This window comes from Mastacembelus armatus, chromosome 9, assembly GCF_900324485.2.
Source record: "Mastacembelus armatus chromosome 9, fMasArm1.2, whole genome shotgun sequence".
NCBI classification, from domain to species: Eukaryota; Metazoa; Chordata; class Actinopteri; order Synbranchiformes; family Mastacembelidae; genus Mastacembelus; species Mastacembelus armatus.
The window spans coordinates 25,298,874-25,321,391 of record NC_046641.1 but is presented as its reverse complement, the minus strand read 5'-3'; the positions used below and the strand labels follow the sequence as shown (position 1 = coordinate 25,321,391).

General features: G+C 44.4%; 1 protein-coding gene across 4 annotated transcripts; it reads left to right on the top strand.

Moving 5' to 3' along the window:
- The first annotated feature begins 351 nt into the window (after positions 1-351).
- Positions 352-21,199, top strand: LOC113138699 (far upstream element-binding protein 3-like). 4 transcript variants are annotated; one of them, XM_026321351.1, is made up of 19 exons: positions 352-506; positions 7,016-7,124; positions 7,366-7,396; positions 7,784-7,836; positions 9,408-9,479; positions 9,736-9,793; positions 9,931-10,093; positions 10,179-10,277; positions 10,520-10,621; positions 10,719-10,821; positions 11,533-11,633; positions 11,760-11,898; positions 13,257-13,417; positions 13,930-14,000; positions 14,481-14,566; positions 15,030-15,098; positions 15,441-15,512; positions 16,489-16,586; positions 17,402-21,199. In XM_026321351.1, the coding sequence occupies exons 1-19, from the start codon at positions 414-416 to the stop codon at positions 17,408-17,410; spliced, it is 1,689 nt and encodes a 562-aa protein (XP_026177136.1). In that variant the 5' UTR covers positions 352-413; the 3' UTR covers positions 17,411-21,199. The 4 variants fall into 4 exon arrangements, with proteins under 4 accessions (XP_026177136.1, XP_026177135.1, XP_026177134.1 ...); XM_026321350.1 differs by having other exon boundaries at positions 7,781-7,836; XM_026321349.1 differs by having other exon boundaries at positions 7,778-7,836.
- Positions 21,200-22,518: the final 1,319 nt, after the last annotated feature.

Genomic DNA, 22,518 nt, shown 5'->3' with positions numbered 1-22,518 from the left:
TCAGTACTTTTACCTGGGAATCTTTTAAATGCAGGACTTTAACCTGTACCTTTGACACTGTAATACTGCTGCTTTAACTGTTCCCACCACTGCCAGTTGTCCTATAAATGGCCACAATCAGCCACAGTGTAGGTTTTAGTTTATTATATTTACTTGTCACGGACCATGTGGTCTACAAAACCGCTGCAGAACAGAAGTGAGTAATGCGGTTAATACATAAACAAATTCAGAAAGCAGTAAATGCTAATTCATTCTTATAAAAACAGTGTGTATGATCATGCTAGTGAATACGGCTGCTGAGTCGGCTTCCTTGCTGCTCCATAAAAGCCGTCAGAGTGAGACCTCTCGTCTTTCTCCGCTCTGTGCCGCAGCCCGAGCTAATCCTGCTAGCGGCTAACGGCTAACGGCTAGCTATGATGGCGGAGCTGGTGCAGGGACAGGCCTCGATGAACCAGCCGGGGCTGAAGTCAGAAGGCCTGGCCGATGTTTTACAGAGGGCCCGGCAGGTAACAACTCCACTGCGGCTCGGCACACACACGTTCCGGGCCGAACCGGGTCGTTTCGATCGAGCCAAAGCACTTTTATTCGAATTCTCCCGTGTTGTTCTGCTGCTGCTCCAACTTCTGCGCTCCGTCAACACTCTCGCTCACTAGCATGCTAACTAGCTCCCAAAGCGGTTCGGACGGGCTCGCCTGGCCCGCTCGGCACACTTTGTCCGGCCCGACACGGTTCGGGACTTAGTTTAGGGCGAGTTTGGGGAGCTGTCACCCGGAGAGGAGCGTGGTGGGACCGGGGAGGGGGGGCAGGACAGAAGTTTGGCCACACGTGTCATGAGGCTCAGGCAACCTGTTGGGCTGCGGGACCAGGCGAGAACCGTGCGGGGGGGTCACGCAACACTTGGACTTCGCTCAAACAACCGCAGACTGTGCGGGGCGAGTGGGGGGCGGTGTTCAGACTGGGCTAAAGCCTCAGGCGCTTTAACACGGAGGTGACCCCCCCACAGGCGGCTGTTTACTGTAGGGGGGTCGGAAAGTAGGCTGCGTTATGCAACGGGGGGTGGGGGGGGGCCTGCTGCCTATAGACCCGCAGGACGTCACCCGTGACCCACCAGGCTGGGGTCATGCACAGGGACCACTTAAGCCCCAGGTTTCCTTTACACGTTTATGGCTGCAGAGTTCCAGTACAGTCAGGCCCTCCATCTCGTGGCCCCCGGTCCATCAGGATCCAGTTCTAGGACCTGAACTGTCTGGTCTTGACTTTATCAGTTGTTCTGCTGTCCGTCAGGTACAGCTCCAGTAAGGCCGGATCCTCCATCATCGGAGAACCGCGACCCTGCAGTGAACCAGGATCTCTTGATCAAAACGTCTGATTATTTACTGTCCAGAAACCGTGAGGTGTTCTGGTTCCCTGAAGATTAACTAAACTGGTTCGGTCCAAAGATGGACGTTCAGAAATATTCACACCTGAGGAGCTGAATCCAGAGATTTTTCTGTCAGAAACCCAAATTGTTTTCACTTTTTGTTGATTGAAGAATCAGTTTATCATCTGATTACGTGGGGGGTCAGCAGGAGTTTCCACCTCAGGGTCCAGGCTGTGTTGAAAGTTCAGTCGGTGAGACTGTTTGTCTGTTTGTTCTGGTTTTGCGTCTCTATTCTGGTTTTGTCTCTCTGTGCTGGTTTTGTCTCTGTCCTGGTTTTGTGTCTGTGCTGGTTTTGTCTCTGTCCTGGTTTTGTGTCTGTGCAGGTTTTGTCTCTGTCCTGGTTTTGTGTCTCTGCTGGTTTTGTCTGTTCTGGTTTTTCGTCTCTGCTGGTTTTGTCTGTTCTGGTTTTGTGTCTCTGCTGGTTTTGTCTGTCCTGGTTTTGTGTCTCTGCTGGTTTTGTCTCTCTGTGCTGGTTTTGTCTGTTCTGGTTTTGCGTTTCTTTATTCTGGTTTTGTGTCTCTCTGTGCTGGTCTGGTTGTTTGCACCACGTTGTTTGACTCTGTCTTAGTGTCGTTTGTGAGCAGTTCTTAGCTGAACAGTCGTGCAGGTTTTCAGGCTGAAATCAGATTTGTGATAAAACAACAATCAATAACCAGAACGATAATTGGATCGGGATTCAGATCAGGTGATAGATTGATCCGTCGCCTCAGACTGAGACGCACAGGTCGACAGGTTGATGTTGTGATGATGTCATCATTTACCTGTCAAGACAACCAGGTAGCTGCAGGTGAGCTTGTCCTGTGTGAACATTGGCAGCAAATTCCTCCGCACGTCTTCCTGCTGCTTTTCTTCTCTGGTGGCCCCAAGCTAGCTGCCCTGTGCTAGCTGCCCTGTGCTAGCTGCCCCAAGCTAGCTGCCCCGGGCTAGCTGCAGTGCTGTTGACCTAGTCTGTGTCGTCAGTAGACGAGAAAAACCTGAAGCGCTTTGAAACAGTCAGCAGATCTTTGACAGCCTGCCAGGAAACAGCAGGACTGAGCAACTGCAACGTGCAGCTGATAGTCAGTTTATTAGGAACCCCTGTGCCAGAGTGAATCAGTCCAATCCAGGGTGATAATGTTCAGTTTGTGTTCAAACTGTTTCACAGCTGCTGATTCAAAAACTGAGGCTGCAGCTAAACTGGATTTCAGCCTCACTGATGTAAATGCTGCTACTTCATCCTTGGACTTCACCACATGTCAGAGTCAAACCTTGGACTTTTTCCTGCTCTACATTTATCTGATAACTTTAGTTCATTTTCAGGATCAGATGGATCCAACAAAATACAGACTGATCATCAAACTTTATTGATCCCTGGGGGGAAATTCCCAAGATACCCAGCAATATATAAAGTACTTCAAATTAGAAGTATATAAGGTAGTTAACGTCAGCTACCCGGCGGTATATAAAGTACTTCAAATTAGAAGTATATAAGGTAATTAACGTCAGCTACCCGGCGGTATATAAAGTACTTCAAATTACAAGTACATAAGGTAGTTAACGTCAGCTACCCAGCGGTATATAAAGTACTTCAAATTAGAAGTATGTAAGGTAGTTAACGTCAGCTACCCAGCGGTATATAAAGTAGTTCAAATTAGAAGTATATAAGGTAGTTAACGTCAGCTACCCAGCGGTATATAAAGTACTTCAAATTAGAAGTATATAAGGTAGTTAACGTCAGCTACCCAGCGGTATATAAAGTACTTCAAATTAGAAGTATATATGGTAGTTAACGTCAGCTACCCAGCGGTATATAAAGTACTTCAAATTAGAAGTATATATGGTAGTTAACGTCAGCTACCCAGCGGTATATAAAGTACTTCAAATTAGAAGTATATAAGGTAGTTAACGTCAGCTACCCAGCGGTATATAAAGTACTTCAAATTAGAAGTATATAAGGTAGTTAACGTCAGCTACCCAGCGGTATATAAAGTACTTCAAATTAGAAGTATATAAGGTAGTTAACGTCAGCTACCCAGCGGTATATAAAGTACTTCAAATTAGAAGTATATAAGGTAGTTAACGTCAGCTACCCAGCGGTATATAAAGTACTTCACATTAGAAGTATATAAGGTAGTTAACGTCAGCTACCCAGCGGTATATAAAGTACTTCAGATCAGAAGTATATAAGGTAGTTAACGTCAGCTACCCAGCGGTATATAAAGTACTTCAAATTAGAAGTATATAAGGTAGTTAACGTCAGCTACCCAGCGGTATATAAAGTACTTCAAATTAGAAGTATATAAGGTAGTTAACGTCAGCTACCCAGTGGTATATAAAGTACTTCAAATTAGAAGTACATAAGGTAGTTAACGTCAGCTAGCCAGCGGTATATGAAGTACTTCAAATTAGAAGTATATAAGGTAGTTAACATCAGCTCCAACATTAAAGTGATCAACACAATAATCATCAATAATTAGAATCCAATAATATCAGATCCATTCATGTGAAATGGGCCATTCTGCACAATGAGTACTTTTACTTTGGATACTTCAAGTACATTTGGATGGTGGTACTTTTCACTGCAGTAACATTTGGAATGCAGTACTTTTACTGTGTGGTATACTACTGTTACTACTGTTATTGCAGTAAAGGTTTGCAGTTCTCTGTATGTGTTGGTCATATCCGTCTCAGTCTCTGGGTGAACACATCTGCAGCAGCTCCATCGCGACTCTGCAGAGGAACTCGGTGTGTCTGCAGCCAAACACGGAACCTTATTAGGAAGGTTCCTGTTCAGGGGCGAGGAGGGAGGAAGAAAGCAGCCAGACAGCGGGTTGTTCACACTGACCTGCTGCAGCTCAACAACACAAACTGATACTCGTTCTCCGAATACTCTGATCAGCTGTTCTGGACTCTCACGCCTGTCATGCCACTTTGGCAGAAAACATCACAGCCTTTTCTGTCATGCGGTCTTGATAACCTGTTACTGGTCCGACACTTCAGGAAACCCATCTTTCACTTTTGTTTTCATTGTAAGTTCGCGTTCAGTTGTTGGTTTCCAGGCAGATACTGCAGTTTGAGAACATTTTCATGTCCTGATCAGTGCTAAAGTGAGGTCACTTGACTTGGACTACATATATTTTTGAAAGTATTAATTATTTCTGACCAAGGTAAGAACAATCCATGCAATAATGTTAAATAAGCTGTTAGCTATGTGCTAAATGATAAATTCAGTGTGTGTGAGTCCAGATCCCATCCAGAGACTGACAGCATCAATGAATATGTGAATCCAGAACCTGGTTCAGCTTATGGGTCTGAGCCGTAGACCTCCATTGTTGTCCAAAAACTAATAAAAACCCACCAGGGAGCCACACCGCTGACCTGGCTCACATGGTTCTTCCTCACCAACAATGGGAGGCCCGTCTGTTTCCAAAAACCAGCTCCAGACTCTGAGAACGGCCGTCACTGTTTACAGGCTCTGGTTCCACTGCTCCACCAGCTTCTCATGCTCCAGTCTCCATAAAACCCCCACAGGCCACCGGGAAATGTCCTGGTGCTCCCGACAGTTTGTCCGCCACTAAGCTCACTCGACGACAAGCGAACTCTTAGGAGCAAAGTCCGGCTAATATCAGTCTGTATTCCTCGGACAAGTGTGTTTTTCCATGCAGCTCATCAGGATAATGTCTGGCAACATTTAAGTCTGAATCATAATATTTTATTAATCCCTTGGAGGAAACAGTTTTGTTACCATGCTTCATATGGAACCGTGTGAGGTATAGAAAAACAACAAAGGAAGGAGTTTAATGGCCATCGGCAGGAATTCCTGTGGTGCTCTGTGTTGCATCATGGGGGAATGAGTCTCTGGCTGAATCTGCTGTGGCATCATGGAGAATGTTTGAAGAGTTGTCCAGTATTGACGTTGTCTCGGTCAACATTCTCCTCTGACACTGCTGTCAGGGTCCAGCTCCTCTCCCACAACTTGGCAAGGCAAGTTTATTTATATATCACAATTCATACACAGAGTAATTCAAAGTGCTTTACAGAAATAAAAGACAAGTTAAAAATACATAAGCAAGAATAAAATTAATATTAGAGGAAACTGAGTGCAGATAAATCACTTTGGATAAAACACTGTCAGTTGTCATATGTTATAGGCCACACTAAAAAGAAAGGTTTTTAGCTTGGACTTAAACATTCCCAGAGATGAGGCCTGTCTAACATCATCAGGAGACTATTCCAGGTTTTAGCTGCATATAACTGAAACGCTGCTTCTCCCTGTTTAGTCCTGACTCTGGGCACAAGCAGAAGGCCTGTCCCTAATGGTCTCAGAGTCCGAGATGGTTCATATGGCATCAGCATGTCAGAGATGTAATGTGGTGCTGAGCCATGAAGAGACTTATACACAAGCAGTGCTGTTTTGAAGTCTATTCTCTGAGAGACAGGAAGCCAGTGCAGAGATCTGAGAACAGGAGTAATGTGGTTGGACTTCCTGGTTCTAGTCAGGACCCGAGCAGCAGCGTTCTGAATGTACTGTAGCTGCCTTACAGCTCGTTTTGAGAGCCCCGTGAACAGGCCGTTACAGTAATCTAACCTGCTAGAGATAAAAGCATGGATGAGTCTTTCCAAGTCTGGTTTAGACATGATCCCTTTGATTCTGATGTTTTTGATATGGTAAAATGCTGACGATGTTATCGATTTAATGTGGCTGTTAAAGTTCAAGTCTGAGTCCATGATTACCCCTAGATTTCTGACTTGATTTTTAAATTTTAGAGAAACAGACTCGAGGTGACTGCTGACACTTTCTCTTTGTTTCTGAGGCCCAAAGATGATTATTTCAGTCTTGTCACTGTTTATTTGGAGAGAGTTGTTTTGCATCCACAGAGTGATCTGTTCAATGCAGCTGCACAGTGAGTCGACTGGTCCATGTTCACCAGCTGTGAGTGAAATGTAAATCTGAGTGTCATCTGCATAGTTATGGTAGGACACATTATTGCTGCGTATTAACTGGCCTAAAGGAAACATGTAAAGATTGAACAAAAGGGGTCCCAAGATGGACCCCTGGGGGACCTCACATGTCGGCGCCATTTGGTCTGAGACACAGTTACCAACTTCAATGAAATACTTCCTGTCTTCAAGATAGGACTTAAACCATTTAAGGGCAGTACCAGAGATGCCTATCCAGTCCTCTAACCTTTGTAACAGGATCACATGGTCCACTTCAACTTGGCTGGACTTGTGGATGTTGTTATCCTTCACCCTCAGTCTGCTACCCCAGCACACAGCAGCATCGAGGAGGCCACCGGCTGCCACAGACTCATAAAACATCCTCAGCATCATCCAGCAGATGTTGAAGGACCTCAGCCGTCTCACGTCGCTTCGTTAGGGTTAATGGGCCACTCACTTTTGATTTAAAGTTGAAATTCTAGTAAACAAGTGACTTTTTTTTTTAAGTAATAAAATTTTAAATCTGTTCGAATGTCATCGTACGCAAGTTTTTTTTAATTATGTGGAGTTAAAGTTTCATATTTTACTCCAATTAATTAAATCCAATTAATCAATTAATTAAAAACAAGTGAGCTAATAGCAAACTCACATTTATTCTGCTTCCATCTGTTTCAGATTGTAGGTAAGATGGGTGGAGAAGCCATGTCCCATCTCAACAGCTCCTCAGGAAGTGTCGAGTCCTCGTTGTACTACCCCGGTCAGAAACGACCCGGAGAAGACGGAGGTGAGGAGGAGGTGGAGGGTCAGGAATATCCAGCCAGACCGCTTTCACTTAAACTTGAGCTGTGACGTTTGACTTGACCTTTTTATCTGACCAGAAACATTTCCTCACGTTAGTCAAAGGACTTGTGAAGTGATTTTTAAAGATTAATGATTTTGAGTAGGAACCAGGGGCTTAGAGTAGAAGAGTGAAGTCCATCAGATCCTGGTGTGTTCATGTCTAATCTCTGTTTGTCTCTCGGTAGGGAACCAGCTTGCAGCCATGGGGCATCAAAGGTACGAGCATCAGTTCATTCACCAGCGTGTCATGTGTCTGACTTTGTCTTTGTGAAGACCATCACGACCAAATGTATAAACCTGGACCCTAAAGCAGGTCTGGGCCCTCAGTCCTGCATGGTCCAAATGGCCGACTGGTCCTCCCAAAAACAGATAGATGCACACACACACACACACACACAGCAGGCAGCGCAGATAATGATGTTCACCCTCGTGTTTGCAAATAGACGTGTGTGTCGGGGTGTAACAGTAGATAAGTGTTATAGATCTTTCCTCCTGCAGTCGCCATCAACATAATCACTTATTGACGAACACACACACATACTGTGGCCGTGGCTTTTTGTGTGACCTGGATTTTAATGTGTGTGTGTGTGTGTGTTGCAGCAGCAGCAGAGTAATCACAGAGGATTACAAGGTCCCCGACAGGATGGTGGGCTTCAGTGAGTATGACCTCTGACCTTTCAGTTTGTCCTGCTGCTCAGGTGTGTGAGCACTTTGGCGTCCAATCAGATTTTAGTTTAAACAGCAGCTGAGCGGAGGTGAAAACACACGTTACGTTAATCTACACATATGTTCATCCCTGGAATGACATTTAATCCAGAACCTGACCTGCAAATTTAAAGACTTGGCACCAGATCCAACATAGAACCATCACAGTCCTGAACACAGGCTTCGATGCCTCACCTCTGTCAGTGACGCGTGTCCAGCTCAAGTGTGAACCCCGTAGAGCTGAAAGCCAAACCAGAAAATAAAACACTGGTATTGAAGCATTTATACTGAAAAAAACAAAACAGTATTAATGTATCTTATCAATTTTTAATTTATTTATTTATTTGATGTTTTTCTGTTTCACTTTTCTGTTTTTGCTTTTGGGGGCGGGGTCAAAGGGCAGTGGTTACTACATTGTCTGCATATAATTTGCATGTTAAGGCGCAAACAGCACAGCTCATGCCTCACCATTCAGTTTAACTATGCTGTAAACATCAAATACAGTTTCTAATAGTAAGAATGTTATTGTTGGTATCTACAATAGAAATTTGAGTAGGATAATGTCATGACGATCTAACATGTAGTCACAGACAGTAGTGTGGTTCCTTTATGTGGTAAAATGGCTCGCCATTGGACGACTCTGGCCTAGCATGGCTGTAGACTGGCATGAATTCAGCTGCAGCTCCCAAACACCAAGTCAGTCTCTGTCCTGTTTCTTCTCTTACACACAACTGGGCTGGTCTGAAGTTAACGCTGGCTATTAACCAGCCTAATAATGTTATACTGGTTTTGGCAGAGAACAGCTGGAGTCCACAGCAGCAGCCACATGTGCACCAGGGTCCACGAGAACGAACCCGGAGCATTAACTCTGGTGTTGAGGCTGCTGCATATTTTGTGTTAACATGTTTATGAGACCTTGTGTAGCGGCAGCACTCACTGACTTAGCTAATGTTAGCATTAACCACAGGTTAGCTAACTAGCTAAGGCCTAGTGTTAAACTATTTGTTAACTTTAGCACTTGGTCCAGTGAACCTCTGCCAACCCACTATAACATCACTAAGTTAACCTAGTTAAAAACTAACTTCACACCAGCTCAACCCTGTGTGGAAAACAACAGGACAGAGACAGACTGGCCTGTGGACTGGGAGCTCCAGCTGAGCTCATGGAAGCCATTTCTGAGGTCTTCATGAGCCGCTGGACTGGACATCGGTGTGGAGCCTGGTGTCTCTTCTCGCTGTGCAGATGCTGCTGAATATGCAGTGGTGTCTTAGCCCCGCCCCTCAGAGCCCTCCCCTCCAGAAAAGTTTGGTTTCTAGTTTTAAAGTCATCATTCTGGCTCCATAATAAACTGCCACCATGCACAGACTGAACTGAAATGTGAAGAACATCATTTGTGCACAGTTTCCTCCAAAGCTGCTGGGTTCCCATATGTTCCTTCCAGTTTGGCTCCATAAATGTCTGCAGGTTGTTACAGCAACTCGTGACCTTGTTTCTCTCTGACTCTCGTGTCCTCTCCCTCCAGTTATTGGTAGAGGAGGAGAACAGATCACCAGAATCCAGTTGGAGTCCGGCTGCAAGATCCAGATTGCTGCTGGTGAGTCTGTTTATTCCCTGTTTTTTTTGTTCGCTGTGTTGTTGTTGTTGAAGATGAATGAATTTGGTGAATTCACCCGCTGTCTGAATCCATCCCTGTGTCGCTCAGTGTTTTCAATTCACTAAAAACAGTGGAACACGTTCCTGCAGCGACGCCATGACCGTTCGCTGCTGTGGCCACGTACACATTAATTTGTGTGTTACTCATGTGTCACTGTCTCACCTGTGTGTGTGTGTGTGTGTGTGTTTGCATTCAGACAGTGGAGGTCTGATGGAGCGGCCATGTTCCCTGACTGGAACTCCAGAGAGCATTGAGTAAGTTTTTAGACATTCACATCACATCCCCCCGCCGATGCTCTCCTCCCCTGCTGATAGAGAGTGTGTGTGTGTGTGTGTGTGTGTGTGCGTGTGTGCGTGTGTGCGTGTGCGTGTGTGCGCGCGCGCATTTACAGGCATGCAAAGCGGCTGCTGGTCCAGATTGTGGACCGCTGCAGAAATGGCCCCGGTTTCCACAGTGATGGGGAGGGTGGGCCCTCAGTGCAGGAGATGCTGATCCCAGCCAGCAAGGTGGGGCTGGTGATTGGCCGAGGAGGAGACACCATCAAACAGCTGCAGGTAGAGCCCGTTCATGCAGAGCAGAATGATGCAGCTTCTACGGGATCTGTCCCTTTTAAATTGTGTGTGTGTGTGTGTGTATCAGGAGCGAGCTGGAGTGAAGATGATGATGATCCAGGATGGTCCCATGCCAACGGGAGCTGACAAACCCCTTCGTATCTCTGGAGACCCATACAAAGTGCAGGTACACAGCTTTTATCCTGAACTTGGACTCTAGCTCCAAAATCCGGCCTGAACTGCCTCCACTGATCTTGAACCTGTTCCTGTGTTGCGATGACTGGTGTTGTCCTTCAGTCCCGCTTTGTCTGTGGGACTGAGCCAGAATAAAGTTACCTGGTCTGAAAATATCACTGGTCTTGATGGAGACCAGTACAAAAGCCTTAGGCTTAAACTGGATTAAATCTTCTGTGTCGTCTCCTTCTGCAGGCAGCCAGGGAGCTGGTGCTGGAGGTGATCAGGGAGAAGGACGGAGATTTCAGGTCAGGGCGCAACGATTTCAGCGCCCGACTGGGAGGAACCAGCGTGGATGTATGTCACACACACACATTAGTTGGTTTTTGTCACCATTGAATCAGCGTTTAAATCCAGATTCAAATTAAGAGGTTATTCTTCTGGTTTTCTCCAGGTGCAAGTTCCCAGGTTTGCTGTCGGCATTGTCATTGGCAGAAACGGAGAAATGATCAAGAAGATCCAGAATGATGCTGGTGTCCGAATCCAGTTTAAAGCAGGTCTGTTTCCCACAGGAAATCCGTGTAATACGATCTTCTCAATTGTTTTATACCTGTTCAGACAGGTCTGATTATATTACTTTGATTTAGTGTTTAACTCAAGTCTGATTGCATCAGTAAAATCCAAATTAAACTAGTCTGCTTACAGAAGTCGTATCCAAATTTAAACGTGATAAAGTTTTAGTGGTATAGTAGTTTAATAGTGTGTTTATACAATTAGAATTTGTTTTAAAACATGTTTCCAGTCTTAAATATTCATTTAATCCAGATTACAATAGATTCTGTTTACACCAGTGTAACCTATATCAGTATGGTCCAATTTAAAACTAGTCTGGTTTGACCTCAACGCTCAAAATTAGGACCAGTCATTGTATTTTTGTATAATCTAGATTGATGCAAACCAATGTAACCTACATCAAATCTAGTCTGTTTACACTCGTGTCATCCAGTTTGGTATTAGTCTGTTTACTCCAGAGGACTGTGAGCCCTCTGTCTGTAAAACTTGTTGGGTTTCTCCAGTTTAATCCAGTTTAAACTCTCTGGTCAGTTTACATAGGAAATCCAGTTTATGGTATTTTCCAGTTTAAGACCAGTGTGTAACAGATTTTAAACTTTCTTATGGCCCAGTTTAAACCATGTATTATTCTGCTGTACACCAGTATACACCAGAGTAATCTGGATTAGAGGGTTGAGCTTTGGCCTGTTTTCTAGATGACGGCATCAGCCCTGAGCGTGTTGCCATGGTGATGGGACAGGCAGACCGTTGTCAGCACGCTGTCCACCTCATCAACGACCTCATCCAGACCGCACAGGTAGCGCACGCACACACACACACACACACACACACACACACACACACACACACACACACACACACACAGGGGAGTTCAGGCTGATGACGTTCACTATCAACTGCTGTCATTTCCCTGTGTTTGCAGGAGCGTGATGGTTTTGGCTCGGCGCTGCGGGGTGGCTGGGTCAGAGGTCGTGGTGACTGGACTATGGGATCTCCTGGTCCTCTACAGGAAGTGACTTACACCATCCCTGCAGACAAGTGTGGCCTGGTCATCGGCAAAGGTAGGAGGAGACATCAGTTTCAGTTCAGTGTAACACCAGTAATCCGTCGCTGATACACCTGTACCCAACTGAACCTCTGTGGGCGGTTTTGGAGGGACGTGTCGGAGACGGTCCAGTTTTTCTGTAGCGTTTTAGTAAATCATCACAGTGGCAGCCGGCCCTGTCCATATGCCATTTCCATGGCATCACATGTTCTCCTCATATTGGACAAGAAGCAGCAGGCGATGTAGACGTCACGGACTATCACGGATAAGTGCTCCGGTCAGAAACCGTGGTGGAGATGGAAGTATTTTGGATTTAGGAAAAATACGGGCTGACCGGCCCTTGTCTGCAAAAACTATAGACTGGTTAAAGACTGGTCGTTCACTACATTGACAGAATTGTCAACACTCCCCATACAAACGCCTTTATTCAGTTCTCCCTAACAAGCAGGAGTCGCTGTTAAAAACAAGTAAACCCATGAGGTCTGATCTGAGCGCTCACACACACACGGACATGAATCGGTCTATGGGCACATGTGCACGATGCATCTTGGAGAAGCTTGAGAACGGCCCTGAAGCCTGTAAACCGCTGGAACAATCTGGGACTGGAGCCCAAAAAAAAACCACCACCGTGAACAAAGACTGAGGAGAGTCCATCAGCCCCATTCACACTGTGTTTAAAAAGCTCTTTCAAACGTCACCATTCACCAGCCTGACTCTGCTTCTGTCTGCGGCGGGTCAAGAGGGTCGAGCAGCAGCTTCCAAAATAAAAGCAGCCTTGAAAAAGATGTCAAGTGCCTGATGTTTAGACACCATATGGTCCGTGAGTGTGAGGGAGACTGGCTCTGAGCTGATCTTTAAATCAGGGAGCAAAGAAATGAATTTAAAGCAAATTTAGATGACAAGTGGTTTGAACTAGAGCTAATTAGTAAATGATTCATCTGTGTGGCGATGACTGATCTATGTGCTAAATATTTGTACGATAACATGAGGGGAACAATGACATGCTGGACTAAAACTACAGAAGCAAAGCAGCCTGGGAGCCGAACATGTGACCCCAGAGCGAGCGCGTTGTGCCGTGAGAGATAACGGGGCGGAGCTTCACCGAGGCCCCGGCAGCAGCAGGAACACATCTGCTGTTGAGTGTAAATAAATTACTGTGCAAGTCTGCGTCTTCTTCATAACGACAAACATTTTGCAGTGGAACAGGTTTAAGTTGCTTTCGGAGCCATCTGGGTTTGGACAGAAGAAACCTGCAGGAACTGCATGGAAAGTGTTGATGCTGAGGAAATGTAGGAATGAATAAGAAACGCAGTGGGTAACCTGTGTGTGTGTGCGTGTGTGTGTGTGCATGCGTGCGTGTCTGTGTGTGTGTAGGTGGGGAAACTATAAAGAGTATTAACCAGCAGTCTGGAGCTCACGTTGAGCTGCAGAGGAACCCTCCTCCCTCCACCGACCCCAACACCCGGGTTTTCACCATCAGAGGCACAGCCCAGCAGATGGAACTCGCCCGTCAGCTCATAGACGACAAGATCGGGGTATGAAAATCAAACACACCTGTTGTATAGATAATAATACAAACTCCAGACACCTCAGTGCCATCGAACCTGTGGGATAACAGTTGGGGTTGTTATCACTGAGCAGTGCTGGGTCATACTATCACATTAAACAGATGGGTGATGCATTTGCTCAAAGCTTTGGTGTATTTCCTGATCATTTTATACAACTTGGAGGAATAATCTGCTGCTCCATAGCTGATGGTTTAATACACCCAGGATGCATTGCACCCGGTGCATCCCAGTGTCCCATCCATTGTAGTTTGTTAAACACCAGCTTCCTGTTGACGACAGACGAGCTTTGGATTTTCTGCTGAGGAAGGTTTTAGTCCTCGTGATGTCCAGGTTGGAGTTTTTTCCAAAGAGCTCTGCTCACGGGTCACACAGAGGTCACAGGTCACACAGGGCGTGCGGAGCGTTAAGGTGCACTGTGTTTATTATGCGGTTTGAGAACAAGGCATCGACTGATTTCTGCTTCCTCTCTCCTCCTGCAGGGTTCAGGTATTATGAGTAATGGAGGTTTTGGCTTCAGTCCGTTCACCCAGGGCCCTGCTACACACCAGAAGTAAGACACACACACACACACACAACCCTCATTTGAGCTTCCAGCTTCAGGTCATGTGTAGTGTTCATGTTCATTTTATGGTCAAACGTCCTGTAATTTGAACTTTCAGGCGTCGACACTGATGTGATTGTTCTGTGTCAGAGTTTGATCTTTGGGTTCTTCCATGTGTGAATCACAGGGAGGTTCAGCTCTAAATGAGTTAGATCTTCAGTACGGTTCATCTAGACTGTATAGACCTCACTGAGTAGTATTTCTGTTTCCACTGCAGCAAGTTCTTTCAGATTTACATGAACCAGAACCAGAACCCATTTGGGAGAAAATGTAGATGAGGCCTGAGGGTGGAGGGTGTCCTCCTACACCTTTACATGTAAACCCAGGGTGTGGGTCTCTGCTCTGCACATGTGGTGTGTTTACTGAGGTGTGTGTGTGTGTGTGTGTGTGTGTGTGTGTGTGTGTGTGTGTGTGTGTGTGTGTGTGTAGCTGTGGCAGCGGTCAGACCTTCCTAACAGGCGTTTGGGGGAACACCTACCAGACCAACTGGCAGAGCACTGGACAGCAAGACCCCGGTAACACACACACACTCATGCACACACTCATGCGCACACACTCACATGCACACACACTCATGCATTTCTTTACTGGCAGCCGAAACATGTTTTTGAAGAAAACGATGGTTCGAAGCCCAAAGCAGCAGACAAGGTGCTTTGTTTGTCCAAACTCACCTGTGTCGGCGGCTGCGCTCGCTAAGTGTCAAGACCTTAAACACAACATCGCTGAGCTGAAGCTGGTTATTCAAGTTACTTTTGTAAATTTATGCGTTTGTGTGAAAACAAGGGAGACAAAACGACACGTCACACAAGGAAAAGGTCATCGGACGCGTTTGTCTGCACCTCGTTCTGTGTGTGTGTGTGTCCCTATGTGTGCCACTCATCCTCACACACACACACACACACACACATACACACACATTGTTTTTTTTTTTTTTTTTTTTTTTGAGTCCATCAGTTGAGTTTGTGTGTCTGTGTGTAGGTCACAGTATGGCTCAGACAGGACAGATGGACTACTCTAAAGCATGGGAGCAGTACTATAAGAAGCTAGGCAAGTACACACACACAGACATGGACACACATGGACACACACACACACCGTGTGATGGAGGAAACATAAATCTGATGTTTTTAAGTGAAACTAAAAATACTCCAGCGTTCCTACTGGTGCTGTGAAAGCAAACGGAACCGAAGCCCTTAAGGTTCACAGTTCAGCTCCACAGTGAAACTGTTTGGTCTGGAAAACACCTAAAGGTCGAGCGAAGGGACACGAGCACGTGCAGATAAATGAGGCACTGATGCTCAGTCTGATAACCGTCACTCAGCCGGATCCTGTGGGACCACCCTGAACGTGGAGTCACGGTCTTCACTTTGTGTTTTTGTGTATTTGTAGGGCAGCAGAACCAGCCGCAGAGCATGATGACAGACTACAGTAAGGCTTGGGAGGACTACTACAAGAAACAGAGTACGACATCTGTCTGTTCCTGTCTGTTCCTGTCTGTTCCTGTCTGTTCCTGTCTGTTCCTGTCTGTTCCTGTCTGTTCCTGTCTGTTCCTGTCTGTTCCTGTCTGTTCCTGTCTGTGAGCACGAGCTCTGAGTGTGGTTTCAATTCTAATGTGTGTTCAGGAGAACAGTAACTTCACGTAAAGACAGATGAGTCAGCGGTGCCTCAGCTCTTCTCTCAGGATCCACCACAACAAAACCTTGAGATTAGTCCTCGTTAAACTTTGGGTATTTTTAAAAACATGAAGTGACTCAGCTCAGGCTCCTGCGTGACGAAGCTCCAGAGAACTATGTCTGTGCTGACTTTACCCAGACATGAGTCCAAAACAATGTCGAAAAACATTTTCTGTGTTTTCGGAAACCAGAGCTAAACAAACTAAATGTAAAGATCTTAGATGTGGACCTGGACCCTGGGGCCCTCCTGTAAGATGCTGTCATAACCTTACTTTAAATTGCAGGGCACACTTGATGCTCAGTATTGGAGGTATCAGTGTGTAGTACTGCAGTTACAGCAACAAAGTGACACTGAACCTAATGCTGTTTGGGCCCTGTGGGTCTGACACTGTCACCCAACACAGGTCCAAGTTTAGTGTTCAGGGTTCTGGTCCCCTGGTTCTGTAAAAAGCCACAGTCAGCAGCAAACAGCAGACAGACACAGTCAGAGACCAGTTTTGTGAACATAGTGGAGCATTTAGCAGCTAAAGAGCCAGAGGTTTCCCTCAGGAGGTGGTGGAGACCAAACCCAGAGCTAAAACTGAGGGACCACTGGGCTGAGACTCAGCAGGTGGACTCAGACACTGGTCCACATGGACCAGCATTTTGGTCTGTGGCTGCTGGAGCTGAAGATAAAGTGTTTGGGATCAAGTTTAGCCACTGAACTTAAAGTATTTTAATTGTCACGTCTGGCCTGGAATTAATCAGTGTGTTTTCATGTGTAGATCAGTCGTCTCAACAGAGCTCAGTGCAAGACTACACTGCAGTGTTAACAGAATACTACAGACAGCAGCCCTACCTGTGGAACCCCGCCCAGATACAGGTAACACAGAGGAAGCTGATCAGAAACCTGCCAGTCCACCTGCAGGAAACTGGTTCAGGCTCTTAAAAACACGTTTTCATTTCTGACTTTATGGGTTATTGATTCAGGTCAGTTACTTCAGTAACACTAGTAATACTACAGTAGTTCCAAATAAAAGTATCCAAAGTAAAAGTACTCATTGTGCAGAATGGCCCATTTCACATGAATGGATCTGATATTATTGGATTCTAAGTATTGATGATTGTGTTTGAAGTACTTTATATACCGCTGGGTAGCTGACGTTAACTACCTTATATACTTCTAATTTGAAGTACTTTATATACCGCTAGGTAGCTGACGTTAACTACCTTATATACTTCTAATTTGAAGTACTTTATATACCGCTAGGTAGCTGACGTTAACTACCTTATATACTTCTAATTTGAAGTACTTTATATACCGCTGGGTAGCTGACGTTAACTACCTTATATACTTCTAATTTGAAGTACTTTATATACCGCTGGGTAGCTGACGTTAACTACCTTATATACTTCTAATTTGAAGTACTTTCCCCAGTACAGTTCATTGTTCTCCTGTTATCACATCTACAACCAATATAATGTCTATGAATGGACTTCCAGTATATTGTGGTTGTACTTGAGTAAATATACTTGTACTTTCCGTACTGGGATATTCAGTGTGGAGGAAGTTTTATCCGTTTAAATTAATTGGCTGTGACGACTCTACAATTTCTTACATTAGATTTGGTCGAAACTGACGAAGTGCTAATGCTGTCTGCGTTTCCTGGCTGATGATGTAATTTCCTGTCTCTGTAGGATCACTAGAGGCTCCTCCCTCACAGGTGAAGGCCTCGGATGGTCGTTGACGGCAACCGAATTGGGGTTTCCTAGCAACGCTCTGCCGCTTCCTCCTTCCTTTTGTAGAAAACAAACTAAGGATTAACTGAAAAATCACGAACTCTTTTCTTTCTGTTTTTTAACCTTACAAAGTTGATATTTTGTCAGGCAGATTTTTTTGGACTAGTCTCTGGTCTCTCCACCATGTAGACCTGGTTTTTCTTTTTGTTTTTTTTTTATCAGACTTGAACTTAAAGATGTATCAGTGTGGCTTTGAACAAAAATCCAGTAAAATCTATATTTTGTCTAGTTTTATTTTCCAATAAGAAAACGGTATAAGGCTTAGCAGTCTTGAGTAAGAAAATCAGATATTTTGTTTATGATAATGTTTTAAAGCATGCGTCAGATTGTGTGTTTTTTTATTATTATTTTGGCATAGAAATATTTTAATAGCGTCAGATGGAAATGTAATGTTTTACCGTCAGGCAAAATGTTTTTTGTACTAAATCTTTGCTGTTTCGCTGGGTCTGTTTGTTGTTCATCTAATTTTACATGTTTAGTCGCCATCTTGGAGGTGCAATGATGCGTTTAGCATTTCTTTTTGGTTTGATGATAGTTCTTGTTCCTGTATCTCTGTGGTGATTCTTTAGTTTTTATGATGTAAAGATGAATAAATGACGATTTATATTGCGTTGTCTAAAGCCAGATCTCTCTGTGGTCAAACACTTTGTGTCCTCCGCAGGATTTGACCTTCAGCTGACACCGTTTCCCGCCTCAGTTTTCTTTACAAAAGGCGGGAAAATGCTGTTTTCTTACCGAGTGAAACTTTGTTGTTGTTGATGTACCTTAGTTCTGCGTTTCTACTTCGGGGATTTTTGAAGTGTTGGAAGATGAACCATGAAGTTTTTGTTTCAAGTAGCGATGTATTGGCTAAAAAAAAAAGCGTGTTAGCTGAACCATGTCTGTTAGCGAAAGTCTGTGTTAGCTGAATGGTTGCTGAGCTGTTAGCGGTGTGGTGTGTTTGTGTGTTGGCTGCTGGGAGAATAAATGGGTGGCTGAAATGTTCCTTGGCTAAATGTAGTTAACTCAAAGCTCTTGTGTGTTAGCTAAGCGGAGCGTGTGTTGAAACCTTTAGCTAATGTGGTGTCGGGCCTGTTGCTGTTAGCTGGATGTATTAGCTGAACGTGCTAACTTCGTATTACTGTACGTTGCGTAGTCTGTGATTGGCCGAGTGAGAACACCTTCACGCTGTAAGTTAGTCAATATTGTGAAATCAGTCTCTCACATTAAACAGGCTGTCAACAAACCGCTGACAGAGATGCTCCAAAGAACCTTAGGAACGTTAACACTAATTAATCTGCTGCGGCTGCAACTAATAGCTATTTTCATTTCATTTTTCTTTCCTCGACTAATAGATTAGTTGTTTTGTCTCTAAAATGTCTAAAGTGTGAAAGTGCCTGTTGTCGTTTCTTGAAATGTCTTGTTTTGTTTGACCAACGGTCTGAAACCCAGACGTATTTAGTTTCCTTTCATTTATGCCCTCATGTCCTTAACGTTTGTGAAGCAGCGACTGTTTTTCATTATTGTCACTTTTAACAAAATGCTTTTTTTCATTTTCTGTTGATCGACCAATCGATAAATCACTAATCATTGCAGCTTTGAAGGCCACTAATTAAAAAAGTTACACACTTTGGCATCTAAATTTAGTTTGTAAGAAAAAAACCTGCCAGAACAATTTCCAAATGATTAAACTGCTAATTAAAAGTCTTAAAGTCCATATATCAGGTGTGATCAGGTGGCTTTGTCTGTCAGTGTCTGCAAACCACAGACAAAATGTTAATATGTTTGATTCTTCTGCTTAAAATGAATTTACTTGTTTGATTTCAAGTTTATTTGCTAATAAACACCAGAAACCAAGAAATGGCGATAGCACATTTAATCTCTATATATAGTTATGACTCACTAAAGTGGCATATGAGTGTGTGTGTGTGTGTGTGTGTGTGTGTGTGTGTGTGTTAATGTTGGATTATTCTTTAATACACAGCTGTAATTTAATTTCAGAAAAATCTGAATGATGGTTTTTAAAAGCTTTAGAGAAATTTTACAGTTGACAAAAACCATCATCAGTTGTTTTGATAATTTGAATAATTTTTATTTCCAAATTTGTGTTAGTTAATTTTCTCATGTTTTGCAGCTTATCAGACAAAACAGGACATTTGAAAACACCTCGTGCTTTGGCAGAATTAGGATGGGACTTTTCCTAACCCCACAACAAAACCATTTATTGACCAACGAACAGACGGATTTTTGATGGAAATAGTTGTCAGTTGCAGATGTAGCAGTTTGTGCAAACATGGAAGTATTTTTTGATTTTCTGTCATGAAGCCCCACCAAACAGTATGTTCTGATTTTAATGCACATTGTTGATAGTGGAAGATTTTTGCCTCTGACCTTAATTCACAGAGAACATGTGTGTTTTTGTAGAAGTGTAATCCCAGCCTGGGTGTGTGTGTGTGTGGGTGTGTGTGTGTGTGTGAGAATATTAAGGCTGGATTATGCTTCTTGGACATACGTGTCGTTTTTTCTGGAACATTTGTGTCTGTTTTATAAATGTACAAATGTAAAAGTATTTTTTCCTTTTCAATCCAGTCGTCCCGTTGGGTTTTGGATCTGCTAGTTGGCTGATTTACTTGATTTAGGGGTGGACCTTCTTTGTGTAACCTCACACGGTTGATTTCGTACCTTCAAAGCTGAATTTCTGTCTCGTCTGTATCGTGTGTTTGTTCGCGTTGTGCGTCACCTGCTGTGGATGTTTGTGTGTTGGCTCAGCGTTGTGTGTGTCGGACCACAGAGAGGTTTGTCTTGTGTCGAGGAGATCTGGCTGTTGTTGAATATTGAATCAGTGGTTCTGCTTCTTGTATGTGTGACGATGATGATGACCATAATAATAATGACGACGATAATAATGAGTTCTCCTGTGCAGGGGTCTATTTAAAGCTGTTTATCCACTTATGAATATTCAGTTTGTCAATAATATAATATGGTTTGTGTAAATTTCCACTCTGGCGGGTGCTCTCCAGTTAAAAATGTACTTTATTATCCTGTTAAAATGATATTGTTTAATTAATGTGTCTAACTGATTTGCAAAGAGAAGCTGATTGTGTTATATTCTCAAGACTGCTAGGCTAACTGTCTCTTTTCTCCTGTCTGTCTTCTCTTGGTGGCGCCTCGTTGACACGTTGGGGGGGGGGGGGGGGGGGATATTTCTTGTTTTCAACACGTCTGTGATCAGACCATGGCGTCGCAGGCGTGTTGAACAATCCCACCGCCCGCTAGCGTGGCAGCCCCAGGATGAGGACATCTGTAGTGACGGGGTTTGAGCCCCTGAAAATCTATTAAAAACACTGGAGTGGACGGGCGCCTTGTGTCCAGTTCCAGGCTTTGGTGTGTGAACCAGTAACCAGCAAGGTCACATCAAGTCTGCCAGTGGCCCCCCGGACCAGGACTGGACACAATGTGACCCCTCCACTCTGGTTCAGATCTTCCTGGTCCCGACCCCTCGTCCTGAAGGGGTCACAGGGAGTTTTTTGGTTTCCTGGTTTCTGTTGTTTTTCTAATGGACAGATGTCTTGACTGTAACCTGCAGATTTTTCTATTAGATTCTATTGACAGATAGTTGTGTATGAAGCTGTGCCACAAGACTGACAGTGGCCGAGGAAGAGGAAGATGACTGGTGATGATTAACATGAGGGCTTAATAAACAGGCTCATTCTTTCAGACTGGCTGGGGTTTTTTTTATCTCTGGATACAGGATTAGTTTCTGTGCTAAAGCTCATGGGACAAAACTGACAGATGCTGGACAACAAGTCGACCTGCAGCGGTTTTTAATTTAACAACGAGCAGGTTGATCTTTGCAGCATCTATAAAATTAATCTCAGCGACGCGGCGAAGCTGCCGTCACATGAGCTTCACCTGCTTTTTGCTGACTGAAAATGTGGAGCTCGTCTCTTCCTGGATCTCAGACCGATGATTATTAAGACCAGATCTCACAAAGTGACAGCTTCACTGACCAGTGACTAATATTCATTATATTGATTACAAGGAAAAACAAGAAGGCCTCACATTTGGGAGACTTAAATGTCTTTATTTTCATACATGAGCAGTTATATAATTATAAGGAACAACTGATGGATCATATGTCTGAGCAGCTGATTTTAAAAATGATCGCACATGTCAACAAATCCCCAGGAGGACCTGTTGGTTTCACACGAGTCTCCGAGTCCGAAAATGTTTGTTTCTTTAAGGTGTGGGCCTTCGTCTTTCCAGAGGCCTGAGAAGTCATGATTGAAGATATCAATTATTTTGATTCTGTTTTTTTAAACTAATCAATTGTTTTGTTTAAACAAACGTGTCACCTCAGCCTGACGCCAAGAGAAACACGTCGTGTCTCAGAATTCAGCATTTTATTCTGAAAAGCTCGTCCTCCCCGATTTTAGTTCACCATCGTTTCCTGCACCGGGACGACACGTGGGCTCCTCACACCTCCGGGTCAAGACCAGGTTCAGTTCAGGGTCAGGGCGGAGGTTTTGTCGGTGAGGGTCCTCACAGAGATAGGAGAGTGTGTGCAGACTGACTCGGGGTCAGCGTGTCTGATCTGCCATCACAGCATCTCTTCATGTTCTGACATGAAAAGTGGGATTTATCATTTATTCATGTTCCCAGAGCAGAGACAGATGGTCTGATTGAAGGTGTGATGTCATCTGTCATTAAGACATTACTGTAATCACACACACACCCTCACACACACACACACACACCCCCTCTGGGGATCGATGAAGCAGCTCTGAGGGATGGACGGAGGACGAGCTGTCAGGCTGCAGGTCCTGAACCAGCCTCAGTGGAAGGTTTGAGCTGCTGCAGCACAAACACAAAGTCTTCCACAGGTTGAAACTGAATTCTTCCAAAGCTTCAGTGTTTCTTTATGCAGCTTCAGCCTCCACAGACCAAACTGATGCTTCACTGCAGTAACAGCACCAGAGGAAAGATCCTGTGCTCCAAGTACAACTGTTACTGCAGTAAAAGTACTGTGTGCTACT